This window comes from Bos indicus, chromosome 2 (assembly GCF_029378745.1).
Source record: "Bos indicus isolate NIAB-ARS_2022 breed Sahiwal x Tharparkar chromosome 2, NIAB-ARS_B.indTharparkar_mat_pri_1.0, whole genome shotgun sequence".
Taxonomy (NCBI): domain Eukaryota; kingdom Metazoa; phylum Chordata; class Mammalia; order Artiodactyla; family Bovidae; genus Bos; species Bos indicus.
Window position 1 is genome coordinate 121,327,814 of NC_091761.1, and position 12,682 is coordinate 121,340,495.

A 12,682-nucleotide genomic window follows, 5' to 3' on the forward strand; every position below is an offset into this window, starting at 1 on the left:
AACTTTGAAAACATGCTAAGTAAAGTAAGTTGAAACAAAAGAACAAACATATATGGTTTGGCTTACGCGAGGTTTCTAGAGGAGTCAAACTCCCAAGAGACAGAAAGTAATGTGGTAGTTACCAGGGGATGACGGGAAGGGGAAACGGGAAGTTATTACTTGAAGAGCACGGAGTTTCAGTTCTGAATGATGCAAAAGTTGTGGAGATGGATGACTGTGATGGTTAAATGACAATGTGAATGCACTTAATGGCACTGAACTATACTTACTACTAACAGAGGACTAACATGAGGTTACCCATGGGATCCTAAAGGCTTAGTTAGGAAGTGGGGGTGAGGCTCCAAAGATTTTAGTATTTCAAAGGTACCATAACAGAAAAGCTGGGACTTTACCATGTCCCAGGTAGTAAGTCAAGTTATTCCATTCAGTTTTTCTTCAATAGCACCCAATGGATAATGACTTGCTTCCAATTTATACAAAAAGTAAAGGCAACCAAGTTGCCCACAAATCATACAGAGTGGCAGAGTTGGAATTTTTCCTTCAAGCCTATGCTTTCTCTCCTAGATCACACTGCCTCCCCCAGGACTAAAGTCTACGGCAGGGAAGGATTTTGCCCACAGACAGCTCTCCTCCTCCTCCTCACCTGGGTCTGGATGTCATCCCCGGTGACGATGTTACCCACAGCTCTCAGAGCAGGAGAAGCCACTTTGTTATCGTTGTGCCTACAGAGGAGGGAGATGTGGTCAGCAGAGGCCCAGCACCAAGCTTTTAGGTCTGCTGACCACCGAGGCCTGTAGCACTCATGGGTCCAGACCTTTGCACAGGGCAGCAGACTGCTAACTGCAGCTCTGAGCTTGGAATCTGCACCCTTTCTAACTAGGATCACTCACATGAGAAGCTCGACCAATCTCCGGCAGACTCCAGAGTCTATGACTGCCTGGATCTTCTCATTGGGGCCATCAGATAGATAAGAGAGGGCCCAGCAAGCATCTGCCAGCAAGTCTGAGTCGCTGCTGAAGAGTAGGCGAGACAGCACGGGCAAACAGGGGGAGACCTATTGGAAGCAGAGAGAGAGGGGTTCATAGGGGGACAGGGTTACATCAGCTCTACCACTAACTTCCTAACATGTCCGAGCCCTCCTCTACTGCGTAAGTCTAAGGCCCAGAGATTTCTACTACATTAAGCCATCAGGCCCACATTTTCACTTTACCACCCTGGCACATGAGATCACCTACTTCACTGATGATTGCCTCTTTGAGTTTCCCGTGGATTGAGACTCTGAGGGTTCCCCAAAGACTTGAAAACTCCTATGTCAAAATTCCTCCATATGAAGGAACCTGCTATTACTCAGGAACTGGTAAGAAGCTCTCTTACCTTTGCAAACTCTGGGGGTGGGTTCTTTCCTCGGCAGAGGTTTGACAGGGCCCAGACCGCATTCCGGGTCATTGTCAGTCGTGTGGACTTGGTAAGGAGTCTGAAGGAGACACAGAAGCCAGATCCTGACCAATGATGCCCTTTGCATAGAGCCGTTGTCTATGAGCCCCTGGAGCACATCCAACCAGACCCTACGACTCTAGCCGCCTCACTGTCTTTTCCTACCCATAATTTAAGTGAGTTAGTTTGGTCCAGGGGGCCAACCTACATCTTCATAGGGGATTAGGACCAGATGTGGTTGTTAAGCCCATAGCTAATAAGGACAGAGAGCTGGACCTTGAATAAGCATGCTAAATGAAGTTTTAGTGTGAGGGCTTTAGCTATGCAGTACGGATTGATTTTCTGTGACAGGCCCACGAAAGAGTTCTAATAGTAGCTTACGAGGTTGTGACTTCTGAAGAAAAACTCCTCCTTCTGCTTTGGTTTAGATGTAGCTCTACTTTAAGGGCATAGAGGAAGGGATGGGAGCATCAATATGACCCTGCATGGGGTCTTAGATCTGTGGTTTACAACAGAGCTCTCCAATGTACCTATGCATAAACCCATAGAAAATCAATGCATTTTGCAGAGAAGGTTAGGTTTTTCCAGATGGGCTACTTCTCCCTCTGTCCTCTGGCTCAGAAGCAAAAGACACAGGCCAGTGGCACAAGGCTCTTACTCTCAGAAGATAACTTTTACTCTGTCAACCAGAATGCACTTTTAGTTAGCATTTTTGGATTTACTCATCATCTTAAGGTCAACTGTCCCCCAAAGATCTGCTACATGGCTGCCCTACAGATGCCCCAGGTGCAAATGACAGTAATTACTCACGTTAACAAAGGATTGAGGATGGAACAGTTCAAGACGTAATCTCGGCAAACGGAGCTGTCTCCAGCTATGTTTCCCAGTGCCCAGACTGCCTAAAAAAGCGAGGATGGAACTGTCAGCCACAGAGCCTAGCGGCTTCTGTGAGCACCCAGAGTGACACACGGCGGTGACCAGGACGAACACCCTGCCACGGCCTGAAACATACCCAATAAGCTCAGGCGCCCTCCTTGCTGACATCCTTATTGCATGCTTGCTCTGTGAGGACTTTTCCTCTGAGAATTCCTGGGTTCAGGGGGGAAAGCAGGCTGCCACTGTCCTGCAGCCAGAGAAGCCAAACCAAAAACCTCCTTATCCTCACCTCCTCATCTCCCATAAAAGGAGAAAATGATGGGAAACTTGCATTCTTGTAGTCTCATAGGACCAACCCTAATGTCTTAGTAGAGGAAAAATCCCCAGTACCACTCCACTTCTAGTCAACCAGTAAAACTCCAGCAGAAGAAATGGAAGTAGGGTTTTTGTGATCCATAGATGTTGAAAAATGGGTACTGTGGTGTCTTCTTCCCAATACCACCTGACACCCAACATGTGGAGTTTTCTTCTACATCAATTCTTTGATACCGTGTCAGTGAAAAGTGAAAGTCGCTCAGTTGTGTCTGACTCTTTGTGACCACATGGACTATACAGTCCATGGAATTCTCTTAGGCCAGAATACTGGAGTGGGTAGCTGTTCCCTTCTCCAGGGGAATCTTCCCAACCCAGTAATCAAACTGGGGTCTCTTGCATCGCTGGCATATTCTTTACCAACTGAGCTACCAGGAAAGCCACATCAATTCAGTGGTAGGGGGCTCAGTCCCACAAGACTGGCCTCACTTAGATACTAGTTACAACTCCCAGGTGCCACCTATACTTTTTACCAACTGGCTATAAATTCAGGAGTTCCACATTCTGCAATGATTTACAGAACTCAGGAAAACTGTACTCATGTTTAGCAGTTTAATAGATACAACTCAGGAAGAGCTAAATGGAAGAGATGCAGAGGGCAAGGCATGGGGCAAAGAGTAGGGGCTGCACAGAACGCCTGTGCCCTCTCCAGGCAGGTCACCTTCCCAGCACAGTGAGTGTGCACCAACCCCGATGCTCTCCGAATCTCACTGTTCAAGATTTTTATAACCCAATATTTACCCCCTGTAACATCCCTAGGGAGGTTGGGGAGGAGGGGTGGGAAGAGTGGGGGTGGGGTGGGGTTAAAAGTTCCTATTCTCTAATCCCAAGTTTGGTCTTTCTGATCACTAGCCCTCCCTTCCTGAAGCTATCTAGGGCCCCACCCTGAGTCATCTCATGAGCACACACTGAGGTGTGTTGCAAACGTGCTCTTTAGGGATAACAGAAGACGCTTGGATCACTAAGAAAATCCCAAGGTTTTTAGGAGCTCTTTGCTCTTAACCTCTTAACTGGGGATAAAGACAAAATACATTTTTTATTATACCGCTGACATCATCAAGAATTAAGTCAAATTTGGGTATTACCTGTTCCTGTACATCCTCAAAGTCCGAGTTAAGCAGCTCTATAAAAATGGGGACGGCCCCTGCTTCAATGACAATTTTGGTCTGCTGAGAGGTTCCAGAGGCAATGTTTGTTAGAGCCCAGGCAGCTTCAAACTGAAAGTGAGATTAAAGCCATGACTGAGAGGTCATTCCAGACAGAGCAGCCATGCCTACCAGCTGGCTCAGAGCAGCTACGTCTCCTGCCCCTGACTTGAAAAAAAAAAAACAAAAACAACACAAGCCTTTCCCTCTTCTCCTTTAAAAGAAAGGAAGAATTACTGGCAGTGACATAACATAATAGGAGGACAGAGCTAGGCTTCCATGGTCCCAGGTCTAGTCCTGCACCACCACAGCCCCCATGAGTCCTTGGGCAAGCCACGTTTTTTTTGTTTGTTTGTTTGTTTTTCCTAGAGGCAGAGAGGTTGAAAGAGTTAGGAGAAGGAGAAAGAATGAAAGAAAAGTAGTGAGACCTGGGAGCAACACCAAATCTTTACTATTCCCCCACCACCTCAGTAGGTTGTTGCTGCTGAGTCGCTAAGTCATGTCTGACTCTTTTGCGACCCAAAAGACTGAAGCCTGCCAGGATCCTCTGTCCATGGGATTTGCCAGGCAATAATACTGGAGTGGGTTGCGGCAAGCCATGTTTTGATTTCCTGCACTTCACTTTATTCGTTTCTGAAACCAGGATAAAAGTGAGATGTCTCTCAAGGACCCTTTCAGCCAAATTTCTAATAAGTTCTCGTACAGTGGCTCATCACTCATTTGTGATAAAAGAGACCCAGAGAAGGAAAGTGGTTCACTCCAGAATTAGAAATGGACTAGAACGTTTTGTGTATGTATATGTATACATACGTACATACATATATACATATTTATTCTATATTACAACCTCTGAATAATGAACCTGTCATATTCTGGTATCTTTCCTTTGAGACTGTTTTGGGGAAGAGTTTGTGGCTCTCTTACTTGAGGCCAAGTCCTCTGAGGTAACAGCATCCCCTTAAATGTTTCATTCTCAGAGCTGTGTCTGCAGAAGCGTGCCATAGCAATTTCTTGGCAAAAAGAGCATTCATCTGGTACCTCTCCACCCTGGGCCTCACCTGTAAAGTACAATTCTCATTCCTCTTCAGAAACTCCACAAACCGATCCACCACTCCTGGAGTGTTGATAACTTCGTCTATTGGAGGACTGGGCTCTGGGAGAGGGACAAAGGAAAGAGAGGAGAAGTCAGGAGAAGGGCTGGGTGATGCATTCACTGGGGTCAGTCCACCATCCTTCCTACATACTCCTCACCATCCTTATAAACACTCCCAAGCTTCCTTCTGGTGAGGTAGTTTTAACAATAGCAGGTCATTTTCAAACTGTATCAAATAGCTGAGAATCTAAAGAGTAAAGCCAATCCTAATCTAAGTATGCTCACCTTTGGCTTTCTAAATCTAAGCAAGTAAATAACCTTACCTACCTAAGCAAGCAAGAAAGTACGAGAGAGATGACCAAAGTAGGTGCAATGCTAGTCTAAACACTTCCCTTCTAAGATCAGCATTCTTTTCTTGGGAGGAAGAAAAGTCCTCCCAAGGTCAAAGGACAAAAGTCCTTGGGAGAAAAGAAAATATTTTTCCCATCATACATCAAATTTTTACTGAGCAAAAAATGTGTGCCAGACGTGGTTCTGGGTACCAAGAATACAACAGTGAATCAAACCCAAAGTCTCTGTCCTCATAGAGCTTATATCCTAGTGAGAAGAAATACTGTTATGTTTGAAGGTAATAAGTGTAATAGGAAATAAAATACGTAGGGCCAGGTAAGGAGATTAAAAATGCTGCAGGGGGTGGGGGAGCTGTAATTTTAGATATGGTGTGAGGGTAGGCTTTGCTGAGAAAGGCAGGATCTAACCACAGAAATGAAGCAGCTGTCACACAGATTGTTGTTCTTTAGTTGCTGAGTCGTGTCTGACTCTTTTGCAACCCGATGGAATATAGCCTGCCAGGCTCCTCTGTCCATGAGATTTTCCAGGCAAGAAGAATACTAGAGTTGGTTGCTATTTCCTTCTCCAGGGGATCTTCCCGACCCAGTGATCGAACCTGCTTCTCCTACATTGGCAGATGGACTCTTTACCACTGAGCCACCAGGGAAGCCCTGTCACACAGATATCTGCAACTAAAGGGTATCAAGCAGAGGGAACAGCCCATGCAAAGGTAAGAATGTGCCTGGCTTGTCCAAGGATGCCACAGCCAGCAGGGCTAGAGCAGAATGAGTGAAGGGCAGTAGTTGATGAGGTCAGTGAGAGGAAACAAGAGGCTAAGTCATGCAGGGCCTCCCTGGGGAAGTCTAGGCTTTGTACCTTTGGAGAGCAGTTTCCGGAATTTCTGTGTGGTTGCTAACTGCAGGTCAGGATCATCAGAAAAGAGCATCTCCACCATCTCTCTTGTGATCACACTCTCCTAGGACATAAAACAGGTTCATGATTTTGCAAACCAACACTAGAGCCAGATATAAGCCCATAATCCTGTTTGGCATCCTGAGACTTGAGGGCAGGGCTTCCCTGGTGGTCCAGTGGTTGAGAATCTGCCTGTCAGTGCAGGAGACATGGGTTCAGTCCCTGGTCTGGGAAGATCCCACATGCAGAAGAGTAATTAAGCCCATATGCCACAACTACTGAGCTTGTGCACCTAGAGCCCATAGTCTGTAACGAGAAGCTACTGCAATGAGAAGCTCTTGTACCCCAACCAGAGAGTAGCTGTCACTAGAGAAAAGCCTGCACGTAGCAATGAAGACCCAGCATAGCCAAAAAAAAAAAAAGACTTGAGGCCAAGAGGAAGGCACAACAGCAGCTCAGATGTTTAATCCATAGCTGCTTCAAGCTGGAACATTTAGAAGTCATTCTTAACCTCTGAGGCAACTGAAAGCTCCTCTTAAATGTTTCCTCTGGTGTTTTCACCAGAGACAAATCCCTGCTGACTCCTTAAGCTGACTGGGGATTAGGTTGGTGCAAAAGTGATTGCTGTTTTGCACTGTTGAACTTTGCCGCCTGATATTGGAATACATTCTTAAATAAATGTGGTTATGTTATACATCACTTTAATGTGCATTTATCACTTTGTTTTTTTGCTAATGATTTATTAAGTTCAGTTCAGTCGCTCAGTCGTGTCCGACTCTTTGCAACCCCATGGACCGCAGCACGCCAGGCCTCCCTGTCCATCACCAGCTCCTGTTTTATTACTTGCTGTTTATTTTATATTTATTTTAGACTAGAGAAATGATGTTGGACAAAAAGCAAATTTGAGCTATTTTCTTATTCGAGTTCAAAATGGGTTGTAAAGTGGTGGAGACAACTTGCAGCATCAGCAACGCATTTGGCCCAGGAACTGCTAACGAATGTACAGTGCAGTGTGTCCAAGAAGTTTTGCCCCCTGGTACTCGCGAGGAATGTCCACATCACCATCCCTTCTCTCCTTTGTTGCTGCTAATGACAATACTCTAATGACCTACTCTACTATTCGAAAACTATTTTTATGTAATTAATGTACGCTTTCTTGTTTATAAATGCCTGATTTTTTTTTTTTTTAAAAGAAGTTTTGCAAAGGAGACAAGAACCTTGAAGATAAGGAGCACAGTGGCCAGCCATCGGATGTTGACAATATCAATCGAGAGGATCCGTGGAAACTTATCCTCTTAAATCTAACTACATGACAAGTTGGTGAAAAACTCAATGTTGACCATTTTATGGTTATTTGGCATTTGAAGCAAATTGGAAAGGTGAAAAAACACAATAGGTGGGTGCCTCAAATTAAAAAAAATTGTTGTTTAGAAGTGTCATCTTCTCTTATTATATGCAACAACAATGAATCATTTCTTGATTAGATGTGATATGAGACAAAAAGTGGATTTTCAACTGATGATGACCAGCTCAGTGGCTGGACCATGAATAAGCTTCCAAAGCATTTCCCAAAGCCAACTTACACCAAAAAAGGATCATGGTCATGTTTGGTGGTCTGCTGCCTGTCTGATCAACTATAGCTTTCTGAATCCCGGTGAAACCACAACATCTGAGAAGTATGCTCAGCAAGTAGATGAGATGCGCTGAAAACGACAATGCCGCAGCAGCACTGGTCAATGAAATGGCCCGATTCTTCTCCAAGACGATGCCTGACTGCCGTACAACTAATGCTTCAAAGGTGAACGAGCTGGGCTACAAAGTTTTGTCTCACCTGCCACATTCACCTGACCTCTCACCAACTGCCACTTCTTCAAGCATCTCTTTTTCTAGGGAAAACGCTTCCACAACCAGCAGGAGGCAGAAAATGCTTTCTAAGAGTCTGTTGAATCCTGAAGCGCAGATTTTTATGCTACAGGAAAAAAAAACTTATTTCTTGTGGGCAAAAACAAATTGATTATAATGGTTCCTGTTTTGACTAATAAAGATGTGTTTAAGTCTAGTTAGAATGATTTAAAATTCATGGTCTGAAACAGTAATTACGTTCGCACTAGCCTAATACAAAAGGGCCCATGGAATAAAGAGATTAGCATGATTGCTGGTAAAGCTACTAGATGATATGAACTGCTCCATTTCTGTTCTGTAGAAGCAAGTAGTTCTCAAGCTTGCCTGAAGCACATGCAAGGGTCTTACCCCAGTGGTAGAGCTCACATAGGAGTCCATGAGAAGACTATCAAACATGGCGGCTTCTTCATTGATCAGCTCCACATTTCTCCGTTTAAAAAGCTGAAAGGAAAGAGAAGAAATGGTGTATAGAAACAAGGAACAAAGAACAACCTGATGTTAAATTACGGCATGACTGTCAAGGAAATGCTAGTGTATGAGAAAATGCCAAACTTTATCTACTGATATGGAAAGATATTCAAGGGCTTTACTTTCTATGTTACATCTATTGTTTATATTTTTGGAGAACATTTTTATAAGCAAATCTTTTAAAATTTCTGTGCCCTTTGTATAAAAGGGCACAGATATACATATATATTATATATGTATACACACACCCTATATATATCCTATATATATATATATGTATAAACACACACACACATGTATAAGGACACACATATATAAAAGGCTTCAAAGAAGAGAAATAAGGGTGGGCAAAAGCAGGTTAGCATCCAGACCTGGGCAAGGAACCAATTTGGTGGTGATGTGTGGCAGAGTGCAGATGATGAAGCATTAATAGTCTCAGTTCTAGGGAGACTTACAAAGAATGGACTCAGGAAATAGAAGGCAGCCCAGAATGGTTGACAAACTTCTTAAAAGGCCAGGCTTGAGACTGGGCCTTGAAAGCCAGACCTAACAGTGACTACTGAGTAAAAACAAGGGGTTAGCGCTGGAAAGTTATATTGAAGACAATTAAAATGATAACAAGGTGTACGAAATTATGGAAGAGGAATAAGGGACAGTTCTTTCTCAAAGCTTCCAACATTTCTTCACAACAAATCAAACTGGGTGAGTGGCCCACAGAGCTAAGCTACTTTCCCAAGGGGAAAGTGAGAATGTGAGGTGGAGGCCAACCATGGTGGCTGAACCACCTCTCTAAAGAGCACATTTGAGAACACTCAGGTTAACTTACTTGTTGCTCCCGTTTCTGCTTCCGGAGCTGAATGCCCTCTTCCTCTCTTCTTCGCCTCATTTCCTCAGGGTTTAGGGCATTGTTCTTGTAACTCTTCATTCGATAATTGTCTTTCCCTGGGCTCGCCATGGTCTCTGGAAGAAGGGAAGACACAAACACACTGGCAAAGGCTCTTAAAAGGACAGCATTTTCTGCTCACTGGCTTCTCTCTCCACCCACCCTCCCCTACTAAGGAGGACTCACAGCTTCCCAGTGAAGCCTGATAATCTCAATAACTGCCCCTGAGATCTCTATTACCACCCCCACATCAACAACACAGTTTCCTTAACAAGTTTATTAAATAAGTGCCGTTATAGCAATTGATACAAGCTTAGTAGTTAAAAGGTGTAGGCCCTGGAGGCAGATTGTACGGATTCAAATACCAGCTCTTCCCTTTTTAAATTTGTTTATTTACTCAGCTGTCCCAGGTCTTAGCTGCAGCATGAGGGATCTAGGTACCTGATCAGGGATAGAACCCGGGCCCCCCGCCCGGGAGCATGAAGTCTTTGGTCACTAGACCACCAGGGAAGTCCCAATACTGACGCTTCTTCTTGTTAGCTGTGCAACCTTCAGTAAGTTGCTTTAAACTCTGTGCCTCAGGAGCCTATCTTTTAAAACACAGAGTTGTTAGAAGGACTGTACAGCTTAACACATGTGAAGTACTACTTAGACTGAGAAGGAAATGGCAACCCATTTCAGTATTCTTGCATGGGAAATCCCACAGACAGAGGAGCCTAGTGGTCTACAGTCCATGGGGCCACACAAAAGATTTGGACACAACTTAGTGATTGAACAATAACAACTACTTAGAACAGCACTAGGCATATGGTAAATGTTGACAAGCCACGATCACTTCCATGACGAGAGAAAAGTTACATGACTTGCTGAATAAATGCAAATATATTTAACCTACAAGGTGAAATACAGTGTACCCAATTCAGTGGAATACCATGCATATATATATTTTTAAGTAACTCATATGGCCACTCCTCTATTTTTTAAAAGAAATTTAAAATTTTATTCTGTAACATTTGCTACATACAAAAAAGATGAAACATGTTAAGTTACCAAACAAAATAATACAATGAGCACCTGTCAACTCACCACTAAATCCAAGAACTAGATTAATATACCTGAATCTAGTAGTAAGGTCTCCCCCTGTCCCGGGCTCCTCCATCCCAACTCCAGCCAAAAGAAAACTGCTATTATGAATTGTCATTATCTTTGCTTTCATTTTTATGAATCACATATATGTACGCCCCTAAATACTGCATCATACTATGTTCAGTCTACTGAGAATTATCCCCCCTCCATTGGATTTCTAAGATTTACCCATGTTTTTGCATGAAGCCTTATTTCATTAATTTTTCCTATGTTATATTATTTCATTGTATAAACACATCATCATTTGCATTTCCCCAGTGATTAGTGATGTTAAGCATCTTTTTCATGAACCTGTTGGCCATTTATATGTTTGCTTTGGAAAAGTGTGTATTCAGATCCTTTGCCCAATTTCACTTGCAATATTTGTGTTTGTTTGCTACTGAGTTGTATGAGCCCCTTATATTGTTGTTGCTGTGGCGTTTCTCAGTCGTGTCTGACTCTTTGTGACTCCATGGACTGCAGCACACCAGACTTCCCTGTCCTTCACTATTTCCTGGAGTTTGCTCAAACTCATGTCCATTGGTTCGGTGGTGGTTGATTTGGAGATGGATGTATGGCATCACCGAGTCCCTTATATATTTTGGATATTAATCCCTTGTCAGATATATAGTTAGGAAATATTTTTTCCACAGGTTGCCTTTTCATTTTGTTGACCATTTCTCTCTTTTTAATTGTTTGACTCTGCAAAAATCAGAAGGCACTGACAGACAGTCACCCAATTCCCATGATGCCCTGAGTGAAGGTAAGTCAGCTTAGACATATGATAGGCTAAAATCCCACTACTTAAGGCTCCAAGCAGTGAGAGAAACAGCCATCAAATGCTGACCTTTTTATTTTTTGGGGGGGAGGAGTGCTGTGCAGAAGCTTTTAAGTTTTCTACTTTAAGCTTTCTAGTTTATGGGTCCTACTTGTTTATCTCTGCTTTTGCTGCTTGTGCTTTGGTGTTTTATCACCCTCCCCCCTCCAAAAAAAATCATTGCCAAGACTAAGGTCTTTTTTTCCTGTGTCTTCTTATAGGAGTTTTAACAGTTTCACGTGTTACCATCAAGTCTTACTTCATCAGCTAAGTACCATGTTGCCTTCCAAAGTGATGCCAATTCATATTAGCTTAGCAATACAAGAGCTCTCATTGATACTCATCCTATTACTCAGAACGGTCACTTTTGCCAATCTACTGAATATAATGTACTTCATTAGGATAAAGATTTGCATTACTAATAGGGTTATTAGATTTTATTTTAATTAGCCATGTTTCCCTTTCTGTGAAAAATGTCTGTTTATGGTATGTCAAATATTTTTCCATTGAATTACTTGTCCTTTTCTTATTGATTTATAGTTCTTAAGATATTCTAGTTATTAACTATTTGTTGATTATTTGTATTACAAATATCTTCTAGTCTCTTTTCACTTTTTTTCAATTTTCACTTTATGGAGTTCTTTAACAAGTTCTTAACTATAATGGAAGTTTTGCTTTAATACCTAGCTCTTTCTGTGTGTCTTGTTTAATAAATCCTTTAATGCTCCCAAGGTCAGAAAGATACCCTGTGATGTCTTCTGAGAGTTTTAAGGCTTGCCCTTTACATGCCAGTGTTTCATTTGTCTGAAACTTAATTAATTGGATATAAGCCTTAGGAAGTTAATATAAAGTCTGAACATTAATGACTTCGGTACACAGGTTAGGGGAAAAAAAGTAGAAAGGAGAGAGAAATCATACAGTAGAGAGAATCAAGGGTGAAACTCGGATCTTTCAAAAGACTGAAAATAGTCAAATCTCTGGTTAGATCTCTCAGGAACAAAAGAGGGCACACATTTTAGAAATGAAAAAAGAACATAACTACAGGTAACTGAAAAGATAAAAAAAGGGAATATGAACAACTTTATGCTAGCTAACTTGCTTGAAAAGACAAATTTCTAGAATAGTATAACTTGCTAAAAGTGACTCAGAATATCTAACCTAGCCTTATTACCATTAAATATACCGAATCAGCACTAAAGAATATTTCCACAAAGAAAAATGCCAGGTCTAAATGGTTTTACAAATGAGATTTTAAAAAGTTTTTTTTTTTTTTCTTTGGCTGCAATATGCAGCTTCTAGGATTTAAGTTCCCTGACCAAGAATCA

General features: G+C 42.5%; 1 protein-coding gene and 1 non-coding gene across 3 annotated transcripts in view; both read right to left on the reverse strand.

Moving 5' to 3' along the window:
- The window catches only part of KPNA6 (karyopherin subunit alpha 6), a 59,404-nt gene that overhangs the window by 9,784 nt on the left and 36,938 nt on the right, over positions 1 to 12,682 (reverse strand). For both annotated transcript variants that reach the window (XM_019979241.2, XM_070774470.1), the window contains exons 2-10: positions 9,359 to 9,492; positions 8,413 to 8,505; positions 6,127 to 6,226; positions 4,886 to 4,980; positions 3,768 to 3,899; positions 2,245 to 2,333; positions 1,375 to 1,474; positions 891 to 1,054; positions 644 to 722 (exon numbers count right to left, since the gene is read on the reverse strand). In XM_019979241.2, coding sequence (XP_019834800.1) covers positions 644 to 722; positions 891 to 1,054; positions 1,375 to 1,474; positions 2,245 to 2,333; positions 3,768 to 3,899; positions 4,886 to 4,980; positions 6,127 to 6,226; positions 8,413 to 8,505; positions 9,359 to 9,492 — 986 coding nt within the window. The remainder of the gene's footprint in view (positions 1 to 643; positions 723 to 890; positions 1,055 to 1,374; positions 1,475 to 2,244; positions 2,334 to 3,767; positions 3,900 to 4,885; positions 4,981 to 6,126; positions 6,227 to 8,412; positions 8,506 to 9,358; positions 9,493 to 12,682) is intronic.
- LOC139179248 (small nucleolar RNA SNORA79) lies at positions 11,231 to 11,378 on the reverse strand. The gene has a single exon (XR_011563647.1). It is a non-coding gene; the product is annotated as a small nucleolar RNA SNORA79 (small nucleolar RNA).